This window comes from Biomphalaria glabrata, chromosome 5 (genome assembly GCF_947242115.1).
Source record: "Biomphalaria glabrata chromosome 5, xgBioGlab47.1, whole genome shotgun sequence".
Lineage (NCBI taxonomy): Eukaryota > Metazoa > Mollusca > Gastropoda > Planorbidae > Biomphalaria > Biomphalaria glabrata.
In genome coordinates this window covers 39,140,342-39,166,453 of record NC_074715.1, presented here as the reverse complement: position 1 = coordinate 39,166,453, position 26,112 = coordinate 39,140,342, and the positions used below count along the sequence as shown (strand labels likewise).

Sequence of the window (26,112 nt, the reverse complement as noted above, 5' to 3'; positions counted from 1 at the left end):
TAAAAGTAACCTAATAAAAAAAGTAATAAAGTAGATCATTAAAATTCCAAAACTAGGATACACACATTGACTTTGCAATATTTTTTTAACTTTTGTAAGAAACAGAAAAAAGCAACTAAAGCAAATATGTGAAAAGTGCAAAAAATTCATTTTTCTTTTTGATGAATAAAAAAATAAGTATTTTGCTTAATTTATTTATTCAACAATTCATTAAGGCGCGGTGCATCCACAATCATTAAACTACTATTTGGTATTTAGGATTTACTATTTTATATAATTGTATATTATATAAACATAACTTTTAGGTTATATATAAGTCATATTTCAAAGTAAACTTTCCAAAGGGAAAATTCATGATGCATTTGAATTGCTATTTAAAGATTGGTTTAAGAATTACTTTGGTAGTTAATATAGAAACAAGAATATGGAAGTTTTGTGGACTTTTATTAAATGACACTAAACGCAACACTGACCTCTGACATTCATTAATAGATCCATCTTGTTTCGTTGCTTCAAAATGCTATGAAATAAAGACAAAGTATTAAATGTTTTTCTATGTTTTGTATTTTAATGGGGCTTATCATCTAAGTATCTGAATAGAAAACAAAAATCATCTATCTACAGCATGTTAGAATATAATTTAATGTGCAATTGTGACACTACAACATGTGACATTTTACCTGCTTCAAATATTTGGCATCCACCATCACTAGGATTCCTGAAAAAGAGATTTAATTTTAGTTAGTATCTGTAATCAACATTTATAAGACATGTTTTGTCTTTAATTTGGGAAAAATGATAAATATATTGTTTAAAATGAATTAATAAAAATGTTCAATTTTTACAATTATTTAAAATATTGGATCCAAAAAAAAGTTACCCTTCTCCAAAAGGTGACATTAGAAATAAGTGAAAAGTCAATTAAAGATATATACAAGAAAAACCTTTAAATACTGTCTTTGTCCAAGGAGAGAGGGAAAATAAGTGTAAAAAAAAAAAGATAATGGATAATAAAACAATTTTTAAAAAACAAATGTTAAGTTAAATGAATAAGGTAAACTAGGAATAGTTAAGCACATTTACAATGTCAATGAGTTGAGTATTTAGTGACAGTATTGAACAACTCACCATCTAAATAAACATCACTGCAGAGCTCCTCATCTAACCAAAAGATGGAAGCAATAGGCCCTGGATCAGCCAAACCTGTGGTCTCTAACAAAATGTAGTCAAATTTTCCTTTTTTTTCCATTAGGTTTTCTATTGCTTTCACACCGTTGTCTCTATTTGAAAAAAAAATAAAGTTTTGTAGCAATACATTACAGAACACATATTACATTCATTTTGAAACATTCTGAAGGGAAATGCATATGAGTCACAGCTTCCTTGCAATAGCTTTACACAGGAAATATCAAAAATAAAGTTACAATAAATTGAATGTTAAAAATGTAGATAAACAGCCCTACACAAAAAAAAAAAGTAAGGCTACTGAAATTTAAAAACAAAATGTTAAAAATAGAAATGAACTAAGCATCACAAATCTAATGGACTTAGGTATTTTGAAGCAAAACTTTAAGGACTTTTTTTGTAAGTTTTTATTCTTTACTTTTCGAACTTATAAATTGAAATAAGTGGAGCATTGACTTCTCAAATTATTGGCTTCAGTAAAAATATTGAAACATTTCAAATAATGAAAAGCTCTACAGGGTTTCTTCACCAAAGTCAATATGAAATTCCAGGAGTTTTCCAGGAGAAATTTTTAATTTCAGGACATAAAATTCAATATCCTGTAATTTCAGGAGGCCGCGGAAACCCTACTACTTGTTTTTTGTTTGGGATTTTTTTTTTTTGCAATATTAACGTGCAATTTTGTTTTGACTGAATGTAAAATGGATAGATCAATGGGCTCTGATTGCCAACAATAATTATTTGCCTGTGCTGAACTAAGCTAAAAATCATAATTTTAAGAACATCTTGTATCCATCCTTGCTCTAATTGGCATTTGGCATCATAACAACTTGGTTTCAAATCATGTCTCCTGCCTGTTAGAATTTAAGCTCAACATTACTTGAAATAATTCAATACTTTAAGAAGAAATCCAAGTAAAATTGTATACTCCTACCCTTAAAGACCAACTGAAGAGGTTTTTTTCGAAATTGAGATAGCGATTGATTTAGATAGTAGATAGCATCAAAGTTAGTTCCTAAAAATTTGAGATTTTAGAAAAGCGTATTTATATTAGAAAAAGTAATTTGAAAGTGTAAAAAATAACGAGATTTGAAAATCAGCTTCAATGGCCGAAACCGGAAGTGACGTATTGTAATGGACAGAGAAAATGTAAATAAAAATAGACATGGCTGGATACGTTATTGATAGCGATTCAGATGATAAACTTATCTAAATCTAGCTGTCCAACAATTTTAAATGATACTTATCATGGGATGCACCAAAATGCCATGAAGAGAACTCTTCTACTTTTTCAAAATATATTCTAGAGCAGACTATTGAATTAATATAATTATAGATAGATTATAATAATATTATAATAGGTAAATAGGACTAGTCACTAGATTGTCACTAGATCTACTACTCAGATCTAGACTCTAGACCTAGTCTACTCTAGTAGTAGTCTCTAGTATCATCAAGTACTAGTAGATCATCTAGGACTAGGTCTAGGTATACTATACTTAGACTATACTAAGTCTAATAGTTATAACAAAACTAAATGGTTAGATCTATCTATAATCTATATTATTTTCTATATCTCTAAGTCTAATTCTAGCTAGGCCTTCTAACACTTTTACTAGAGTCACTCACTAGATCTAGAGTTTATAAATACTTGACTTGTATTATTGTACTAATTGTAGTAATACTACTAGTAGTACTAGTAATAGTTTATAAACTAGTAGATTTAACTAATTAAGTAGATCTAGAGTAATCTAGACTAGCCTCTATGTTAAGTCTAAGCCCAGTCGCCAACATTTTTTGGTAATAGTTTGTAATAGTAAGACCTAGTGAGTAGTGTCCTAGCAATAGCATAAAGATTATTCATAGATATAAATATAATATTATAATAGTCAAGGACTAAACTTAAAGCCTAAGCTAAATCTATATAGATTATAGAATATATTTATACTCTTTACTAGCCCTTACTATACTTATTAATAAGGCTAAACTTTAGATCTAAAAAAATAATAAGTCATCATTTATATTGGTAATATAAAATACAGATTTTTACTAAACACATGTGACATTTCTTTAAGTCTTAAACTTAAACAGGGCCGGTCCTAACGATTGCGGGGCCCTATGTGAAACTGATTGCGCGGGGCCTAGTCTGGGTGGGAATAAGGATAATAAGTGAAAATTAAGATTTCGTATTTTAAAAAAATTCGACTTTGAATTTTATTAAATCTTTACTAAGTACAAGATTACGATCAAATTAACTTTACTTTACGAACTTTGCAACCTATGGCATATTAAAATGCCAGTCACTCTATTAAAGTAAATAAAGTATGGAAACTTCTGATTAAAGTGAAAATTTGCCTGATTATTACATTTTAGTACATGAAAGCTGACAATGTCTTATTTCGTTTATCGCGCGTAGGATTAGCGTTTTCGAAATGAATGACACCCACAATTTTGTCTATTTTTCAGGAGATTTTTATGAGATTTCCAGGTTTTATATATACCGATATATATATATATATATATATATATATATATATTGCAATTTAACTATTACACCTAGAATTAGCACGAAGCCTATGAAAGTGCAGGGCCCACTGCGACCGCATAGGTTGCAGTGGCTTAAGACCGGCCCTGGTCTTATATATATTAGATTGCCTAGACCTAGAGTAGAGTAATTTATTATTATTAAGAACAATAAGAGTTAGATGTTGATGTTAGATCAGATAATCAGTATAACATATATAATATATATATATATATAACCACTAGTTCTATATATGTATACATAATTAAGTATAAATGTTAATAAATAAATTTTTAAAAATCTATTTTACAGGAAACATATATGACATGTGGCATACAGACAAGTTTACTAGATGGATCTTTCATCATTTTGGAAATACAATATTCCCTGCGAAACAAATCACAGAAACATTCTACAATCTTATTTTATATAATAAATACCAATAAATGTAAATACAAAATCACATTTTAATAGAGTTCTTCATTATACACACAACATTATTTTAGTATGTTCCTTTTCACTTGCTAGGTTTAGACAAAGTTTCGAATCAGGATTTTATATTATTAAGTCATAGCCCAAAACTCTAGCAGGATGTTAGTTAATGGCAGTGGTCAATGTTTGAACCTGAGACCACAGAGAAGACAGTTCGGAATGCAAACCACACAACTTTCTGCGTTTCGAAACCTATTCAAATTTTGATCATTTTTATGTTAATGCAGATCTGAATGTCCATTACAATGATGACTTGATCTGTAAAGGGGTTACATTTTTTAAAAATAAGTTGGATCTCATTCTTCGAATGATGCTATTTATTAGAAACTTGGAATACATATTAGAGGCCAAAAGAAAATCCACTGATGAGGGAAGACGTAGACGTCGTAAAGAACATTTAAATTGACCACCAGCTGAATATGGTTATGTCTTCGCTGGACGCGGCAAAATATCTAGTTTGCAGCTGGGGCTGCGTAGCCATGGAAAATACTGCATTTCTCATTAATCTTTCGACTCGACTGCCAGCCTTATTTATTAAACACTTTAAATTATGAATAGCTCTGCATTTTTTAATAACAATAAAAAAAATATATATATATTCAGTGATTAACTGGCAATAATTGGGTTACTAAAATTTAATAAAATGAGTTGCATAATTACATCAACAGTAGCCTATATGCATTACTTAACATTATATTGATACTATAATTTATTTTCCACTTCCCTGACTTCCCAGAGAAAAGAAAAAAACGACAACTCCTTCTCCAGTAGGATAATCTCTTTCATTTATAGTCTAAACACAATTTAAAACTTTGTTACCTACAGTTACAGATTAACTTGCTAACTTAACTATCTAATAATCTAATGATTCTATTCCAATCAACAAATGAGTCAAGCGTGAGATATATATTTATAGAACTATGTAAGTATAAAGGCCCGAATATACGGTACTAATGTATTTAAATAAGAGTGTAATAAAATCCATATTTCGTATATTAATAATATTATAGAATTGGTAGATCTAGGTCTAATTTTTGCCTTATAGATTAGTTTTTAGAAATTTAGATCTAGTACTTTTTTTACTAGTAGATCTAAATCAGACTACTTTTAAGTCTAAGTTAAGGTTTAAGTTAAAGCTATTTGCCTAGTGTTGTACGGGGTTGTGACTCTAGATTCAAACTAAATATAATCGTATACTACAATAACTACATTGAATGAGCTCAACATTCACATTGTAATAATTGTTTTTTTCCCATATTGGGCCTATTTAGGGACGACTATAGGTTGATAATCACTAAGTGTATAGATAGAGTATATAATTTTAAACTTTGTTTTTCTAGATCTAGGCCCAGCACCTCGATCGGATCAGTCTAAATAGATAGGTCTTATCTCTAAATATCCAATACTACTATTACTAGATCTAGATCTAGACTTCATCTAATTGGATTTAGGTCTACTTCGTACATCATTAATGATCTGAGAAAAGAACTCTGCTCTTGATCAAAAGCAGTAGATCTAGAACTAGAATAAGCCTGAAGCAGTAACATAAGCCATAAATTGCGTAACTTGACTAAAACGAAACATGTGAACTGAGGCGCGCGGTACTGCGTGGGGTGAAACGCTGTTCGCTTGACTAGATCAAGAATAAGCCGACAAACAGTAGATCTAACATGCAAAGCCATAAATTGCGTGATTTGACCTAATTTCCCCAACTCTAACATCCACATTTTATAAATTGGTGTGTTTTAGTCGCCTTTGTTTTCAGAAACTAGCATTCCTGTAAAAAGGAATAGGGGAAATACGCTAAGCCATAAACTGAAAAATTTGACCTAATTTCCCTTAAACTACGTCATCGACCTTGGTTGTCTGGGAAATACTGATCTCGAATGGCTTCGAGATTGTGAAATTTAATAGTCCCTAAAACGCACATTAAATTGCTTATATCTAAATAATTACAAAGAATATATGTCTAAAATTTCGTATGTATGTTTTTTTAAGCATTATGAATCTAAAAAAAAGTATAACACCGGTTTCCGCGTCTGACCCCAAAACCTCTTCAGTTGGTCTTTAAGGTGTCCCTTGTCTGAGGCACATTGACTCAGGAGATTCATCTTTTCCTCTTGCAGGACCACTTCACTATAATTTAAAATATGCCAGAATCCTAGGATATTTTATTCTCGTATATCTATTCAATAACTTTTTAAAAAATTTAGAATTTGTTTGAGAGACTTACTTGACAGAACAACACAAACATCCATTCCTGAGTTCTAGCCACTCTTCAAAGAGTTCTCCTTTCTCTCCCACAGACATTGACTTCTCAATGGAATCACCTGATGAGTTCAAAAACAACAGCTTAATATTTATATTTTTTTAAATGTAGTTTTTTCTTAATATTTAATGAATAAACTTTTATTATAATGAGATTGAATCACTGAGTGATTAATATAAAGATTTTAACATTTGGTCAACTAGCTGTCGCAAAGAAAGTAAGATCATTTTGGGTTTTGAAAGAACAGGCAGTATGATTTACCAATTATAAAATCTTGATTATGAATAGTGCATGTGATTTGTGTATAATATGAATATATGCCCTTGTTACATCACATTTGTGGATACTATATAAAGTTTCTTGCAGGTAATGCAGACCTGATATAAAACATCCACCAGATGGATGCTGCAAGTAAAGATGTTGAAACAGAAATCAGCTTCCAAATGAGTAAAAAAAAATCATTAGGAGGAGTTGAGCCAAAACTCTCTGTGATAAAGCTTTATATTGTGAAATAGTTAAAACATGCCACCACTTAGTAGAGAACGTAACAGGGAATGATGGAAGCATAAAAAGAAGAAAAACATGTTAGATCCTGGCATCTATCAATTAAGGCAAACTATGAAGAATCTAGAAAACATCAGCTATAACTGTAAAGAAAAAAACGTCTGTGGGCCACTGTGTCATGACCACTTGGCCAGAATGCTCCTTCCAGTGAATAAGGCTGCCAGAACAAAACTTGACATGAAGGGGTGAACTGGTCTGTCAATGTGCTACTGTGAATAATGTCTGTCTGAGAAGATTGAGCAACTGAGTTGTTAATTTTATTACAGGACTTCAATGAAGCAATTCAAACCTCCCATGTAATGATGTATAATTATTCTGTAAGCATTTAAAAAAAATGAATTGAAAATATTGTAAATCAGCAGAAAGAAAAGCAAAAAAAAAAAAATACCTTCTCCAAATTCATTGAGTATAACAGCTATTCTCTTTCCATGTTGCTTAGTAAGAATGTGATTCAATAAAGTTGTCTTTCCAGCTCCTAGAATTTGTAAAAAAAAAAAAAATTTTTTAAAAGACATAAATAAAACTTAGATATCAAATTATAATAAGGTGTTTGAGAAGGCTAGAATTTAAAAGTACAAAAAAGTATTTCCTCCAACATTTCTTTTACTCTCTATCTACTGGGAAAAACGTATGCTGTTTTTTTTTTAATTGTACTGTAAGTTATTTTTATACACATCTTCCCCCTTTACCTCTATTAAATACAAAGAATTTCTGTTTTTCTAATTATATTTTTTTTTAAATAAAAATTTTAATGTGTTTCTAATTGAAATAATATTTATGACTAAGCCATAAAAAAAGTTTACCAAAGAAGCCAGTTATTATTGTAACTGGAACTTTCTTAGTAGCAAATGGAATTAAATCTGGAACATCCTCTTCCTCATCTTCCTCCTTCATTGCAAACATCAAGCTGTGTTACTGTACACACACAAATGTTGTAGTAAATATACTATTATTAAATACTAACAAACTTAGCCAATATTTTAGTTGCTTAGTTGACAAAGATATCAAATGAAGGAATAACAAATTTATTGCTAATATTTGAAAATATGTTATAATCCACTAGTTGAATTCTGAAAAATGAGTAGATTCTGAAATGTATTACTTTCTTAAAGGCTTACACAACAGTAATATTAAATTAGCAAAAAAAAGAAAAACTTCTAGTACAGTAATTATTGAGGTTAAAGTTAAAATATTTAGTTTAGGCCATATAATTGTTTTATATCTAGACTAGACCTAGTTCTACCTACAAAGAATGAAATAAACAAAAGTTGTGAAAAAGAATATTGAGAAAATTGATAGCAATTCTAACAGTCTGAACATATAAAACGGCATAACTTCGCTCCTAATAATTATTATAATAAATATATATAATAATAAATAAGGTAGAACTAGCTAGATTATTAGGTAATATTACTAATTAGTCTAATAAAGTAATATTACTGAGTTTACTCATTATTACAGTGTTTTAGTTAGCCTACTACTAATAGAATATATTTAGATTTATAGATCTATCTAATTCTAACCAATGTATCTATCATTCTATGATCATATGATGATCCAGATTAATCCAGATGATCTATAGACTAGATTCTAGATCAATCATCTGTTGTCTATTGATCTATCTATAAATATAAAATCTATTTAATTCATGACAATTCTTCTATCATTCTATGTATGTCTATCTTAGCTATCTATGAGAGAGTAGACATACACATACTATAGAATTGTCATAGATCTAGATTCTAGATCTAGTACTCATTAGTCTCTGAGCTCTAATACTCTATTCATTGAGTCTATATATTAGATAATATTAGATCTAGATCTAGTTAGTAGTATTAGTCTATTCTATATATATATTATAGTTTTTATACAGTCTATATATTTTAAATTATAAATGACTGATCTGAATGAATAATCATTATTATTCATATTCATTATAATTTATAATGATACATAACAATGAATTCAATGAATAGTCTATCTAGATGACGATATATAATCTAGTAGTTAGTAGTAGTATATTATTAGAGAGAATATAGAATATAGTTTAATATTAATATAGAATTTCTTACTTTCAAAAACCTTTAGATATAGATCTATTATCTAACACTTTTGGACTCTAGTAGTGTATTGATTCCTCGAGCATCAGACTTTAAATATAATCTAGATCTAGACTAGATCTAAATCTAGTCTCCTCTAGATCTATATACTATAGATCTATATTAATCTATATATTGAAATTCTATTGTCTCCAGAAATTAGTTTGGTTTAGTTAGAAAGGAGCTCTTTAATCGAAAATCTTACAGAATGCATTCAAAATTATTTAAATTCATAATCTCGGAACAACGAAACAAATGTTAAAACTTAACACATGAAGATTACAGACCTATATAGCTGATACGTAGTTGTGGACTCCAACGCGTCACTCATAGAACAAATTAGTATAAATTAAGTTAAAAGTATGTTATGCTCTTATAATATAATAGGTAATATACCTTCTCTTTGTAGTTTTATTTTTTTTTTTTTTTTTTACCTTTATTATAGTGTCAATTAATATGACCGAAACAGCTTTGAATGTTTTCAATTTGAATGTCAAGTTAATGTATATATATATGGTAGCAGAAATTTTTTCAAAATAAGAGATTTATTAAGAGATTTACCATTCCAAATGTTATACTTTATTCATTTAGTAATAGTGCTTATTAGATAGTTTCAAAATCATCTAATAAATTATTCATATAGAAAAATACTTTCGATACATTATTAATCATTACGAAATGCTTTTGAGGACAGATATGATTAGACGTCCATCATAAGGTATACAATTTGTGGGCTGCATTGTATAGAAATGTCCTGACCGATTTTGTCACCCAGCTCGCTACTGATGTATATATATATATGATAAATATATACATAGGTAATGCCACAGAAACTATGTTAAAAATACATGTCAGAATGTCGGGAAGGAGATGTGAACATGTTCAATGGTATATTACCTTGCCTTGGAGATAAGATTATCTGGCACAAAAATGAAAACAAAAACTGCATAACTTGCGCGTCCTATTTCAATCCCCATTTAAGTCGTTCTCACGATAACCTCTTTGTACTTGTACAACCATTGCATACTATTCCACCTTGTCATTGCAAACTAAATGTTCAGAATTTCTTTTTAAAGTTAAAATATAAAATAAAGCCTAAGTGCTCTAAGTGCTCCTGTACTTATGTAGGTCCTGATCCCATACGCCTGACATGATTTTAAAATGAGTTGTTTACTTATAAATCGTACACATCAAGAAACGTCCATAAACCTATAATAAATTATACATGCGTAGGCTGCAGGCATATGATATCTTTGCTTAGGTCATTAATGTATAGGCTAGCTTACACATGTCGGTGGTCTTTGTATTTTGTATTTCACCTGTAGAAAGAGATTTTATCGTGTATATCAAATTAAAGAGCAAAATAAATAAATATTTCAAAAGCAACCCGGATATGAAGAGAGTCATGTGATAACTGGGTGGGTGTAGTGTGATCTGTGCGAGCAGTCAATGGAGTGACTGTGAGTGGTGAACATTTCATCTCAATCGACTTGCGATCTATAAAAAAAAAAAAAAAAAAAAACTATTTTTGCAGCACTGCTATTTTATATGACAATGAACTCTGTGCAATTCATGATTTTCTGTTCAGAATTTGTTTGTGTTTTTTATATAGAAATCGATTAAGTCACTAATGTGACTCTCATACTGAAACACAGACACTCTCCTTTAGCTTTCTTCTTCATTGACAAATCTTACAAGGATCCCCATTTAATTGGAACGCCATTTAATTGGCGATTCTAAGTACGTATACGGCAAATGATGTGTGTTCCTTTTTTTCAGGAACCTGCTTAGAGTGTAAAACTATAACATTTGATCGCATCAGATTCTAAAAACTAGTCGCAGGTAGTTTATGACTAACAATGTTTTATCAACACTGTGAAATCCTCCTTATAACATTTAGATACAACTTTTAGACTTTGATTGGACTTTCAATGTAGGCCTATACAGTCTTTAAAAGCCACACTTAGAGCATAGAAACTTAGGGCACTCTTTCATTTATGGATATGGATCTATATCTAGGTCAGTGTATGAAAGTGGACCATCTGTACAGATATGCATCGACCCTCCTACCAGCAGCTTATTAAAAAAAAATATCCACCACTGTACCTGCTATGTGCCGTACTTTGCCTACCTTTCATAGCATCCACAACCGGTTTGACGAGTTTATTTTTAATAATCTGTGTTTAACAGCACGCGTGGAGTGGCATTTGTGTAACTAGATCTTAACAAGTGGAAGAAAATGCGGGCATACGACGGGCAGCAAAAATGCCAACAATAATCGCGTACAATAGAATAGATCAAGTTTAGGGGAAGCCATGGAGTTCTAAGGGGGACCGTGGACTGGGTGTTTGTGTAGTTTAATCAAATAAATAGGAAGGGTAAAAGTTCCCGATCGTGTTGTTTTGAAGGTTTAGGTCTATATCTAACATTCTATGACAATTCTATGACAATGGTATTTTCGGAACATTTTCAACAATACAATTAGTTCATTTAATTAGATGTTGATGAGGATAATTCCCCGCTGTTCATTATGTAAGTATAACTAAATGAAATTGTTCACTTTTCGAAGCGATAACATTGTTACTATTTGTATCCTGACTCGTGCCTAAAGAAAAAATAATTTCATGTAGACAATTTTAGGATAGACCTATAAAGCATTTTACGTCACTTTATAAAATTGTTTTTATGGACACGGGTGTTAGATCTATAAATAATTAATTTGTAGGTTTGTTTTTATTTTATTTTTGGATAATTTTCCTCCAATTATAACGAAACGTTTCAGCGTACACAAAATAATTGAAAGTGGAAATGAAGCGTCTAATATTGTGTGACGAGTCTGGGGAGGTTGTCATGTTCTTTACCAGACGTCAAGAACCATATTTCAAATGTAAACAAAAATAATAATTTCTACGCCATTAGCTATTCCTAGCCATTGTAAGGGCTATATCCTTATTGAATAATAATTTTACTATATTTTAAAAATCCAAAAAGTAACAATAATTAGCCTACATTTTTAAAAACTATTCATTCATTTTAGGTAAGAATGCTGTAGATCTAGAAGGCCTACTAATGTAACAACTTATTTTTTACACGTTAGGCTTGAAAAAACTTATATTAACATGACCAAGCACTATAATTCACTTTTTTAAAAGTATATCTATTTCTTTAAAATAATCAGTTGTTGTTTTTAACAAATGAAGGTTGCCAACAAGAAAAGGGCATTAGAGTAGATTCATAGGTTTATAATCTCCATATCCAGATTATCCACTTAACAAACTTCTGGCTTCCATTAAAGACGCTCTTTAATACTCCTTCAGTAATGTAGGTTTTAGACCCCAAGTCCGCCCCAAGTCCTACCTCAAACCTGGGGTGGGGAGGACGTGGAGGTTGACCGCCGGAATCTATCGTGACGACAGTCTGAAACATATCCCATACTATTTTAAAATCCTTTAGTACATTGTCTCTACCATTTAGAATAACATGTGACAGAACGAGAAACCAGAGCTAGCATTGTAGATCTATTCACAGTAGGATCAAGCAAATTGTTCAATCCAAGATCAAAGTGACAGAGACTTAAGACAAACGTGAAGCGACGGGGAACGAGAGAAGCCTCTACCATTAGCTTGCCATTACAAACTATGTCTCTACAAACATCTGTGTGTTTGTGTTTCTTTTCCCTTTCAAATTTCACTACCTGTTCTTTCATTTCTACCTGAATCCGTAACATGGGTAAATATGTTATACACACGACTGAAGTATTTAAAATATAAACGGTCTACATGGATTAGTTTCTTTCAACGATATTTGTAAACCTCCCCCCCCCCCTTCCTTTTGACGTGTGTGGCTATGAAATAGGAATATTTCTATTTCTAATTTAAAAAAAAAACATTCCATAACCCGTTGTAGACATCACCATGTAGGTCACGAAGCACGTCACCTCTATTATTTTACATGTATTTATAAAAATAATTTCGTTCCTCTCTGTGCTATTGGTAGCCTCTTATCAGTGATTTAATTAAATGATACTCTCAACATTATTGATAATGAGTTAACTACTATTATCCTAATAGATGAAGAATTCAATAGGGCTTAGAAAACGTTACATTTTAGTGTGGGGAGCTGGAGCGGCATTGGTATTTCGGGTGTAATGTCTTCCGATTTCATATGATGACGAGTTAATAAGCAAAAGAAAAAAGATTACTTTAAAAAAAAAATAAAGCTTATTTAAAAGAAAGAACAACTAATTATTGCCATTTATCTGAAAATGGCATGGTTTAGCCCCATTTCTGCCAGATAAAATAAAATGAATTAATTAAATGATTAAATAATTGTTTTATTTTTTTTTTATTGATTCGTGTATTCTCATCAACTATGAATATTTAAACAAAATTTCAACTTGATCAAAGAATGGGAAGTGGGAGAAAAACTTTTGGAAAACGTAATAAGGGGAATAAATCCATTTATACATCCACATCTGTCATTAAGTCATGATTAAGTAGCAGCTATTTCCCTTATTTCCATATCAAACAAAAAAATTAATCGCCAATCAAGTAATTGGTTATTTTTTTTTCAATTAATTCGTGACTTGTCAGGTACTATGAATAATTGTACAAAGTTTCAACATGACCCGAGAATGAGAGATGGGAGAAAGATATGTTCAAACTTTTTACCGGACAGACAGACAGACAGAGTAAGTTGATATAAGCTTTGTAAAAAAGATCCACGACAAGTTGTCTTGCTTACCACCAAGATGATATAGTGACAATCACACCAATTACAAACCTTCGTATGTCATATTTACCTCGGAAGTCCATCGCTTTGAACAGTAGGCCTACTGCCTTCTTTATTAAATTTGAATAAAAACACGCGTATTAGCGTGTTCCACTTTTTAAATTCAATTTTTCTTTACATGCCCACTTTCTATGATAAAAAGTTGCGACAATGAATTACTGAAAATAAGAATGCAATATAATGTTTGCTGTCTAAAAGGGGGCTTGGGGGGAGCTTGTTTCTCCACAACTGTACAGAAAAATATCTTCTAGCACTCAAGACATTTAAAAATTATCTAGGAAAAACGTTTTCTGAAAAACAAATGACTCAACGGATTAGCCTTAATGAATATTCATTACGTAATTTTTTATTCTACTTATTTCAAATACCTTTATGCAAAGAAAACAGGAAGATATCGCCCCCTCCCCAGACCCTAGATACTAAAATAAATGCGGGGGGGGGGGGGATCTCGAACGAATTTTTTGTTTGTTTGTGGGCGCCACTGGTAAAAGTTTGAGAAATGCTATAGTGTCAATAGAGTATGACACTGGTTGCCTAAAATGGCCAGGAAAACTAGTGACTTAGCACCTGGACAGACCCTAAGGCGCTGCAAGTATCCCTGAACCTGCTTTTTTTCATTTTTCTGTAGATTACACGTAGATTACACGAAGATTACACGTAGATTACTAAACTTGTCTCATCTTTTTTTTTAAAGACTCGTTCTATTTCATCTTCATGCTCTGGAGGCCTATCAAGCAAAATTAGGATAAACAACATGAACTAAGCATTGATATTCATGTGAAAAAAAACTAATATGTAAAATGTATATAGTATGTGTATCAATTCAATTTTAAAGTTTTAATAGAAATAAAATTAAATCTTTAGTTAGCTAACGTTATGTAGTCGAATGTTTACATTTAGTTAGTAGATTGATATAGTCAAATAAAATACAGTCTTCCTACAGTTAGAAGTGATTCTGTTAACACGAAACTCTGCCTCGTCTGACTAAAGACTTTACAAAGCCAGCTCCGAACGGCATCGATAAGTCAATATTGGTCGCGGTGATCGATAAATCGATAGTATCACGTAGTGACTCTTTTAATTATCAATTAATTTCTTTTTCTTTTCCATGTTCAGAAAATGGTGTGTTTGTTTCTAAGTCTATTTTTTTTTTCGTAGCCTGCGCGTACGAAAGAGAGTTTGAGTAAGGCAGGTTTAAGCTTTATGAGACATTTGAGTCTCTTCCTTATGATTGCGGACTAGAGTGAAATAAAATGTTTGTCAACAATACAGACTTTGTATAGAGAGTGAGGAAGAAAAATAGAGATTAAAACACACAAACAAGCAATATAAAAAAAAACTACAAAAAAAATAAAGCTTATCTAAGGGAAAGAACAGCTCATTACTGCCACTTATCTTAAGATTACAGGGTTAAGCTCCCTTTCTGCGAAATACTAATTGTTTAATTTTTGGATTGATTTGTGTATTGTCACTGACTATGAAAAATGCAAAAATTTCAACTTGATCCGAGAATGGAAAGTGGGAGAAAAAAAGTGTTAAAACATTAAATGAAGATTAAATCCATCAACACATCCACGTCTCTCATTAACTACCATTTATTTCCCTTATTTCGATATCCAGCAAAATAATTAATTACCAACAATTAAATAAATAATTGTTTTTTTTTTATTCATGTCCTGTCAGGTTTAATGAATAATTGTGCAAAGTTTTAACTTTATTCGAGAATGGGAAATGGGAGGGAAAAAAATGTTCAAACTTTCTATCAGACAGACAGACAGACAGAGTGAGTTGATATAAGTTTTGTAAAGATGTAAAAACATGTTTAATTCTTCTCCTAAGAAAGCATTTCTCTGAGATCAATGGCACAACCAGACTTTATGTACGCCAACACTGTGGACTTAGATGATACTGAAGCTGTCTCTAACGGTCATCACAGTCGCCAGAGCTCTTACAGCAGTGGTCACTCACTTGGCAGCAACAAAGAGAACGGATCCTTAGGCAAACAAGCATCCAGGGCTGGTAGCGAACTCTCCTCAGACGCCAGTGACAGCCAGTTGATATTGAGAGATGGTGGGGAACTTTTGGGAGAAAGCAGAACGGACCTGACCAGCGGCTTATTCACATATGACAATAGTGCAATGTAAGCATATGATTATACCAACCATACTTCTAATGTTATACTCTAGGACAGGGGTTCTCAAACCTTTTTTACCCTGGGACCCCTTGAAATAATCAAAACTTGTCCAAGGACACCTAAGCGAAAATGCTACATAAATGCATAATAATGTATCCTTTACACATGTAAAAAAAAAAAAAGCAACACATTTTTAGAGGAGTATTTATTGAGATTATTACTTTTGTTTGAAATGAAATTTTAAAAAATTGGATAAAATTGATGGGTTTTTACGAGTGCATTTGTGTCCGGCTCAATGTTTGTAAGTAGGGAACCACATATTTAAACGAGCACAAATTTCTAGTTGGTTTCTTGTATTTAGGATGAGGCAATGAATCCATGTCGTAGCATGTTAACAGGAAAGCAGTCAACAACTTCTGTACAATGACCCATAATGCAGACTTTAAAATTGGAGTCTGTTTTCGTAACCAGAATTAGTAGTCTCCTTGTCCAGACATTGGTTAAAGTTCCTCGTTTGTGTATATTTCATAAAGCTGCTCCTGTATTAGTATGGGAACTGAGTTTGTTCACGTGATGAAGAGTTAAATTGTTTCCTCTTTTATTTTATATATATAATTTTTATCTTTCTGCGTACCCCCATATGTTCGTCTCGCGGACTACAGTTTGAGAACCACTGCTCTAGGACCAATTCATATAAGAACACTTTTTTTTTTCCAATCAACAGTAGAGCATAAAGCAGAGTAGTAGATTTTATATTTTTTTATCACAATTAAGACATAAGATATGCGTTGGTCGTAACAATCTTTTCTTCTTATAAGAAGCGATGTAGGACTACAGGATGTGTGTCAGAAATAGCAGGGAGAAAGCTAATAATATTTAATGTATTGACTATAAGCAGAAATCAGTTCAGTCAAGACTGTGTAATTAGCTTATAATTATAAGCTGCTGATTGAATACTTTATTTAACATGTAATATTTCAGTTATAAGCAGGTAATAGTCATAAATGCCAACATGAGAACCTAAAACTAGCCTGATGTTCTAGTGGACAAACAGTGTTGTCTGTACGTCGTGAAAAGTGCCAGCCATGTAGAAGTGATCTAGTCTGTGTACAAATATTTGTTTTTATTCTAAACGTTTTCAATTACATTTAGCATCCACTTCAGTTAGTTGTTAAGTGTGTGTACTTTACACTTTCAATTATTTATTTGTGTACAATCTGGACATGATACATCAACATACATGAACGTGTATGTGTGGTGGACACTTTCTGTTGCTACAACGAGTACCTCGTTATACATCTACCGTTTGTGTATTTCGAGTTTGACTCCTTCAGTTAGTGTAGAATTTCGTATATTTGTTTAGAACTCCACTTCTGTGAGTTTTTATGACTATATACCTTCACCTATCTTTTAGTCTGTTAAACCATTGGGTCACAACACATTTGAAGACCGTCTTTCTGTTTCTTGAATAAAATCTCTTACGACAGGCGCTTGGCTTCCAAACCGGGGGTCCCTGGTTCGAATCCTGGTGAAGGCTGTTTTTTTTTTCATTTAAGGATTTTTGGCGCCTCTGAGTCCACCCAGCTCCAATGGGTACCTGATATTAGTTGGGGAAAAGTAAAGGCGGTTGGTCGTTGTGCTGGCTACATGACACCCTCGTTAACCGTAGGCCACAAAAACAGAAGAACTTTACATCATCTGCCCTATAGACTACAAGGTTGAAAGGGGAACTTTACTTTTTAGAATCTTTTTCAATGACAGGCCCGTCCATTCTTTGATGTCCTACCCGTGTCCCTAGGTAAATCTAATCATGCATGTTAAACTAAACTTAAATTCTGCCAAGTCATTGGTTTTCCGGGCTGACTAAGGCAACCCATTCCATGCTCTAATAGCACTAGAAAAGAAGGAGCATTTGTACAGATTTGGAGCAAGGAATGTGACTTTAAAACGGAGAATGCACTCTTTTATCTTTGTGTCTTTAAATGCGGAGAATGCACTCTTTTATCTTTGTGTCTTTCCGAATATTTTATTAGGTTTTGTTTTTTGTATTTGAAGATTATAGTCTATACTAGTATAGTTCCATGGTTAAATGTGTTATGTATAATTGCTACTTTACATTTAATTCTTCTATCCTGAAAGGTTTCTAAATTTAATGATTTTACTAAAGGTGTTACTCTGATTAAATTTGAATATTATAGTTATCTACTTAATAAAAGGGCCGTACCGAATGTAATAGGAAGTATACCCATAATAAAACTGGCTAGCTATGAATGTCTTGGCACAGACACAAGTCAGATCATAGACATCCCGGCTACAGAAAAGTTCTGTACTGAATGTAATTTCAGACACACACTTCCGCGTAAAGAAAAAAGTTATTGAGACATTCTGCCATGCGTAACACGGCTCTTTGAATCAACATTCTCTTGCCAATCAAAGTTAGCTATGTCAATAAAATAGCAATTAGAAAGTGACAAGCGACAAGCCTTGTAGTTTGATATATACAAAGAAAGGAAAGGCGTGGGGAGATATAAAAGGCTTCAAAGTATCGATCTGAAAAAAGAAAGCATATGTACTAAAATAGTCAATCTCTAGATCTAAATGATTAGAAAGAAAAAAATGTAAAATATCTTAATTATCAGATATGTGTTTTTAAACTTTTACCGTGAAGTTGACAACTAATGATAGTAGGGCTTTGTCTCTATGGCAGGGGCGGACCAATGTCCGGTGGGCCGGTACTCAAATGGGCTTATTGGCCTTATGAATGCCACTATGGCACGCATTAAATTGTTAAAGGTATAATATTCTCATATATAAGGGGCTATATATTAGCGTCAAGTTAAATACATCTTTTACAGACTATAGTGTAATACTAATTTAATCTAGCACATTTTCAAAAATAATGTAATAGACTACATCCGTAGACAGTACTTTTAGTAGGTTTCATCCTTTTAGCGTTATATGACGTTTTGGCGCAGCCGTTTTGGCGCAGGGGACGTTTTGGCGCAGGGGACGTTTTGGCGCGAGATATAATTTGATGATAATTAAATAAGCACGTAGCTTTTATAACAATGTTTATTTCACTCTACTATACTATTGTATGTGTTGTATGAATTGTAACACCGTCCAGAGAATTTTATTTTATAAAGGTTTTGCTTATTTGATGAATATAGGCCTATAATAAGTCAGATTCCTGAATGTTAGTGACGTGCTCTCCCCTCCCCTTGTGAGTCCCGCACTGGATGGTTTCTTTCCAAAAGACATTTAAAAAAAACTTGACATTAGTTTAATATCCGAGATACTCTTACAAGATATAGTTTGAGAAATCGGATGAGGGAAGATATGTCACCCGATCACTCCTAAACCTAACCCAGTTACTAAAAATATATCTTTTTAGAGTAACTTAGCTTGTTCGGTGATTTGGGTGACACATCTCCCCTTGGCGCAGGTAAAGTCAAACAAATGAAGACAAAACCAGCACTGGTCGTTGGCGTCATGCGTCTAGCGATAGTATTCTTCGGACTGGTCATTACATATGACACCTATCCTGCCCCCTCTCTTCTGTGTACTCTTTCCTCCACCCCTTCCCTCTCTCACGGGTAAGACGAGAATCTGTTTCTAGCACTCCTCTTGACATCATTTCATTATGTTTGTAAATCAGTGTAATACCTTCAACAAACATTTTTGAAAATAAAAATGTGCCTCTTAATAAACACACATACACAAGCCAAAATGTTTATTAAAGAAAACGATGTGAAACAAAAACACACATTTACATGCAGTAAATTATAAGTCACATTGATTATTGGACTTGTTATAGTTCACAAACTGTAAGTTTTGTTAGCAGATATAAAAAATAATTAATCAAATAACTTATATATATAATGTACAAAAACTACTAATGTTTTTCGCTTAAAAATGTGTTTAAAAATGTATAATAAACAGATTTTTTTCAATATATTATACTAAGATAAGAAAAAGCATACATTCTACCCCTCCCACTCCACGAAAAAAAGTCTTAATATCTTTGACTAATTCATGCAGGCATACAGCGAAGTATGGATGGCAGCCTGGTCTTGTTCTGTACAGGATAAATACGTTCGACACAAACACACATACAAAACTATATTTGTAGGATTATTTTTACAGAAATAATACAATGAACGTAAATTATATGACCAAAACATTTCGCGCCAAAACGTCTCATGCGCCAAAATGACCTTCGCGCCAAAATGTCCTGCTTCGTCCTTTTAGGGCCTACAAACATATCTATTAAAAAGCAACATAAGGCCTATATTTCTTATAAAGATATAGAACATGCATACAGTTATCGATACATTATAAAAAAATAACAATGATTTTAAGAACAGATAGGTCTATAATTGGAGGCCCATCATATGATATACAATTTATTGGCCGTACTGTATAGAAATGTCTGGGCCGATTTTGACATCCAGTCCGCCCCTGCTCTATGGACATTCAATATGATTTACTTATGTAAAATTAAAGTTCCCCTTTCAGACCTTGTGCTCTATAGGGAAGATGATGTAAAGGACATCTGTCTTTGTGGCCTACGGTTAACGAGGGTGTCATGTGGCCAGCACAACGACCAACCGCCTTTACTTCAGATACTCATTAGAGCTGGGTGGACTCAGAAGCGCCCAAGGATTCCGAAATAAAAAAAAAACAGTCTTCCTCAAGATTCGAACACGGGACCCTATATATAGTGAGTGCTGTGAGAAGTAAGAAAAATAAATCTTGCTTGTAATTTTTAATGATTTAAAGTTGGTAACATCAGTCAAAGTGACAAGCAACATTCCATCACAAATTACTTCCACATTGGTCGTGATTTCATTGGAAGTGACATTTTTTATCAGCGAGTCTTATGACGTCACTTGCCTAGATCAATAGTTTCTGATTAGAACGTGCTTCCCCATGGAACTCTACGTGCTGGAGATAATCTGTTGACATTTTCTCTTATCTTATCAGAGTCCCTGGCAGTCTCATATAGCTCTCAGTGTACAGTGAAATTCGTATAGATATATACCTAAAAAACATACTATAAAATAAGTGCATATTTATCAGACGGGTTATCGCTTGGAGTGTAACGGTCGAGAGTACACAGGGAGTGTACAACAGCAATTTTTTAAACTAAAAAATAACTATTTATTGTTTTAAATATAAGTTTCAAAATTCTGGTCAGTCATTGTAAACAAACATTTTTCCATGTGCTTAATAAAAAAAATACTCATTGAAACATTTAAATATTAAACAGTGTTTGTTATACACTTTATTCTGTGTTGATAACTCAGAAACTTGCACACACAATTCATAATACTGATAGTCCCAAACTGGTCTTGCTTTGTACAAGCTATAATTCTATATCCTCATATTATTTTTTACACTAATTAAGCAATAAATTTTCATGCAGTCAAATATCTTAGAAGCTGGCTTATGTTATATTCCTAATGTTTTGACAACAGTTTGAGAGATCATCGTTTTAAAGTTTAAGCAGATAAATCTCAAAACTAATTCTAATGCTATGATTCCTCGTAACAAAGGCTCATAAATCTAAACCTACATAACTCTTACTGTAATACTAGTACAATGCGTTCCTGAAGTTGCCTGATTTTCTAAAGACATTTAACGCTGTTCCTAACACTACATTCAAAATAGTGTACATAAAAATTTTCAAAGGCTAAATATAATTCAAAATCTTACTTCATAACGAATAAAAAATCATATTAACATCTACTTCTTATCTTATATAATACAGACGTTACTTCAAAAAAGAAGATGATAACATAAAATAGCTTTAGCGTCTACAGAAAAAAAAATCATTGTTATGACAGGAAACTTTATTAGTTGGTTAAAGAAAGATTTCAAACCGAAACTTCTATGTCATGAGCCCAAAACTTATCCTAAGAGGTCATTCATATTCATACCCTTTCTAAAAGAGACCGTGGCGGGTTCTTAAACTGTAACCTAAATGAAAACATCAGGGCCGGATTTACGGTAGTGTACAATGTGTGACTGCCCGACGCCTCATCCTTAAAGAGGGCTTACACGAACAAACAATATGAACTTTTGATAAACATTCAAAATAATGATAACATAGGATTAAATTCCCAAGCACTCTTATAGGTCATCACTCTTTCAATTCATTTTGACTGTTTGAGGAGTTATGAAAACAATCCTCATTATTTCATCATCTTGTAGGCCCACGTACATATTCTATTATCCTACAGTGCATACAATAGCTTCTTAAAAGTACTTTTAGATTAGTATATTATTGAGTCTAGTTGTGTTGTTATTTCAGGCATTCAGAAACTACAGACCAGTTCTTGCCCTTGCCTCAGATACCAGGTCGACAACCTTCCAAAGCTATGGCACCAGCAGGCTCAGCCAAGGCCAAAGCGGCCAAAAGTCCATTTACAGCAGGTAACAAGCAAAATAGTTTTTAAAAATCTTTTTTTTTTTTAATCTTATCTGCTTATAACTATATGTATCAATAATGTACAAGCTTTTTCCCTTACTTGATATCAAAGAAAATAATTCGTTACCAATAATTAATTGACTAATTGGTTAATTTTTCCTATTGATTAATGTTTTGTTAGGTACAATAAATAATGACGTAGTAATGTACAATGTCGCGAACAATTATCAAGTCCAACTGGTCAGATCTTCTGCGGAGTCATTCTTAAATGTGGACCTTCGTTTCGAAGGGCAAAATAGCCCACCGGTTGGGGGTATCACTGGACATCAAATACACTCACATAGCACTCACATAGCCACGGGCTATGTATCACTGGACATCCCATCCACTCATATAGCCACGGGTTAGGGTATCACTGGATATTCCATCCACTCATATAGCCCATGGGTTAGGGTATCACTGGACATCCCATCCACTCATATAGCCACGGGTTAGGGTATCACTGGATATTCCATCCACTCATATAGCCATGGGTTAGGGTATCACTGGATATTCCATCCACTCATATAGCCCATGGGTTAGGGTATCACTGGACATCCCATCCACTCATATAGCCCACGGGTTAGGGTATCACTGGACATCCCATCCACTCATATAGCCACGGGTTAGGGTATCACTGGATATTCCATCCACTCATATAGCCACGGGTTAGAGCATCACTGGATATCCCATCCACTCATATGGCCACGGGCTAGGGTCTCACTGGACATCCCATCTACTCGTAATCACTGTTTTTGATAGATGTAATGTATTTGAATGCCTTAATATATGGCGTCAATCTAATTAGATCTATATCTTTATCAGTTCCAACCAGTACAATACCTACAGAAGAAATCACCATCCCTAATGACGCCAACATTTCCAACTTCACAGTTGACCAAGTGGCCAATTTCTTGAGGTGCTTTAAAGTGGACGAGAGGATTGTCTCCCATTTGCACAACAAAGCTGTGGACGGGAAACGCTTTGCTAGATTCAAGGACTCCGAGTTGGAAAGTCTAGGGATGAAGAATGCCGCCATTGTGTTCTTCAGAGATAAGAGTAACATCAGTAAACACCAGAAGAAAAAGGGCCAGTTCATGTTATGACAGTCTAATGTCCTTATTCACGCATTATTCTGTTCCGAGGCTATCCGAGGTGGGATTTTTTTTAAATTTAAGATAAAAATCAAAATATTAAAATTATTAATTAATTTTTCAATTGTATTTGATAATAATTTACCAGGAGGTAGCTAATTTATATCATGAATAATACGGTACAGTACATTGTGTTATGACTTTTAGAATAGAAAGTAAGTCCATTTACTTGTAGATGTATATTTTAAGATAGAGGCATGAAGTTTAATCATGGTCTGAGGAAGCCTCATGGGTACTTACTCCATTATTCAGTGGGTTATATAGTCTGAAGATTTCGATCCAAGAGTCTATATTATTGTTAAAGATGGCTTATTTATGAAAGTTATTTTGACTTTATTGAAGCGTTTGATTCGTGTGAGAGCACACTCACATAATTTGTGTCTATAATATTTCAACTGAAATCTAGATCTAATAATTAAAGGGACGTTGGAATATCAGCCACATGATTTCATGATTTCCTGCTAAGTCATAAAAAAAAAAAGAAAATATATGAGTGTGAGGAATTTATAGCTTCTGTTTCATGTACGGATCGAACATATTGGAACTGTGTTGTATTTATATTTTAAATTCTGAAGATGACAAGTTTTCTTGTGCGGAAAGAACGAAGTCACATAATCCTAAGAGGCCATTTTGTTTTCATATTGATGTAGAAAGCATATTCAAATGTGCGAATATCAATTGTTTATTTTTCACCTCGACAACTCAAAGCTTAGTTTCTACAACAGAGAGCAATGTATTAATACTTTACCAAGAAGGTTTCTAATCATCTGTGAATCTGTTGGATTTGCGCTTATCAAACGTGTTTTTCTTTAATACATTTTGATACTAATTTATTCATATTTTGTTTGATTCATTTACATGTATTTGTGATATACGAGTATAATACATTTTATTCACCTATAATAAAAAAAAAATACCATGCTCAGTATACGCTAACTTTTAGCCTATGTAATTTTACTGTTTCAGCAAGCACACATGTGTATAAATCGTTGCACGTTGAAATGTAGCAACTCTCTTCTTCGGCATTGGTACACAATTACATCTTTGGTCATGTCTTGTTGAAACATAGTGCATAATATCACTGGCTCGGGGAGTTGACAAGGTGGGGGGGGGGGGGTACATAACACATAACTTGTCACATCCACTTAATAATTGAAAGATATTGATTAATTTAAGTGATCAAAAAATCAATGTAATCTGTTTACCAAATGACGAATGCATTCTTATTCAGATAGTTTTAAAGTACTAGTTTTAAGCTCTATTGAGCCAGTTTACTAAGGTAATAATATCTCTATTATTTTATTTTGACAACTTTTATAATACATCCTATTATTTGAATGATTATATGTATACATTGAACACAGAAGTGTGTATGTTTCACGACATATATTGTGATTATTTTAACACCTCCTTGTAAACCAAGAGATGTATTTACATAATGTTTTTTTTTTGTTTGTTGTTGATGTATACAACATTGATTGGACATGTTTAAGTGTTTGGAAACTGATTTTTTTTTCTAATATTTGAACAAAATTTTGTTTGTCTTTTTAATGTACATTTTGGTGAGCACATTATTTTGTATACTTGTTTTATCCATTGACATTAATCAAAATAGTATTGATGTATTGAACAGAGTGTGTCAAGAAAATCAATAAGTCAGTGTCGTATTACCTTTTATTTACCTGAACCTACAAGCTAAAGTCATGATTTTTGTTTTGTTTTGTCTTTATGGAAAGGCCTGCATTTTGTATTCACCGTTGTGTGTGTGTGTGTGGGGGGGGGGGGGTTCGTAACAAGTCAGTGCTAGCGACTTCTAGACTTCTGCCTTGGTTCTTAGACTTTCAGACTTAATGAAATGCAGAGGCGTAGCTGGGGTGGGGACAAGGAGGGGGAGAATTCGAAAATCCCCCCAGGCCCCATCTTGAGGGGGCCCCCAAATGAGTGTTTTTTTACATTAAATATTAAATAAATATTACGCAAAATGCAAGGGCCCCCAAAGAGGTCAAGCCCCCCGGGCCCCCAGAGGATGGCTAATCCCTAGCCACGCAACTGATGAAATGTTTGGATACAAAATTATATCTTGTTTTTCCTAATCTGAATTATTCTTTTTTTTTTCACAAATTTTGGTTGAGTTGGAGGTAAAGCTGACTGGGCCGGGGGGGGGGGGGGGGGGGGGGCAGATACGTGTGTAGATTCTAAATGTGTCATACACGCTTAAATACTGGAACATAGGCCAACTTTAGCACATTGCCGTACATCATTACTTATATTAATTACACAGTAATGTAATGTTCAGATTGTTACAGGTTAACTTTACGTATGAGTTATGACGGTCAAATTTTTGTTGTTGTTACTTCCATATCCTTATGAATTGTATGCTCTGGTATGAAACTCAAATAGTGTAATTAAATGAAACTGTTCTATGTTT

At 32.8% G+C, this 26,112-nt stretch overlaps 2 protein-coding genes and 1 long non-coding RNA gene across 8 annotated transcripts in view; 2 read left to right on the top strand and 1 right to left on the bottom strand.

Moving 5' to 3' along the window:
- LOC106059082 (zinc-regulated GTPase metalloprotein activator 1-like) overlaps nucleotides 1–10,537 on the bottom strand; it is a 16,778-nt gene extending 6,241 nt beyond the window's left edge. Inside the window, exons 1-7 of one of the 4 annotated variants that reach the window (XM_056028676.1) lie at nucleotides 10,420–10,537; nucleotides 7,838–7,949; nucleotides 7,423–7,509; nucleotides 6,435–6,531; nucleotides 1,129–1,280; nucleotides 681–718; nucleotides 474–520 (exon numbers count right to left, since the gene is read on the bottom strand). In XM_056028676.1, the coding sequence (XP_055884651.1) occupies nucleotides 474–520; nucleotides 681–718; nucleotides 1,129–1,280; nucleotides 6,435–6,531; nucleotides 7,423–7,509; nucleotides 7,838–7,937 (521 nt within the window). In that variant the 5' untranslated portion in view covers nucleotides 7,938–7,949; nucleotides 10,420–10,537. Of the gene's footprint in view, nucleotides 1–473; nucleotides 521–680; nucleotides 719–1,128; nucleotides 1,281–6,434; nucleotides 6,532–7,422; nucleotides 7,510–7,837; nucleotides 7,950–9,106; nucleotides 9,318–10,030; nucleotides 10,175–10,419 lie in introns of those variants that run through there. The other 3 variants (XM_056028678.1, XM_056028677.1, XM_056028675.1) reach the window with 3 other exon arrangements.
- Nucleotides 2,126–4,174, top strand: LOC129926208 (uncharacterized). Its single transcript, XR_008777852.1, has 2 exons — nucleotides 2,126–2,673; nucleotides 4,022–4,174. It is a non-coding gene; the product is annotated as an uncharacterized LOC129926208 (long non-coding RNA).
- On the top strand, nucleotides 9,406–26,112 carry LOC106058952 (uncharacterized). Of its 3 annotated transcripts, none has more exons than XM_056028682.1 (4): nucleotides 9,406–9,520; nucleotides 15,764–16,064; nucleotides 22,375–22,496; nucleotides 23,356–26,112. In XM_056028682.1, exons 1-4 carry the CDS (start codon nucleotides 9,496–9,498, stop codon nucleotides 23,634–23,636), a joined length of 729 nt encoding a protein of 242 aa, XP_055884657.1. In that variant the 5' UTR covers nucleotides 9,406–9,495; the 3' UTR covers nucleotides 23,637–26,112. The 3 variants fall into 3 exon arrangements, with proteins under 3 accessions (XP_055884657.1, XP_055884659.1, XP_055884658.1); XM_056028684.1 differs by lacking the exon at nucleotides 9,406–9,520 and adding an exon at nucleotides 11,322–11,665 and having other exon boundaries at nucleotides 15,768–16,064; XM_056028683.1 differs by lacking the exon at nucleotides 9,406–9,520 and adding an exon at nucleotides 11,324–11,665.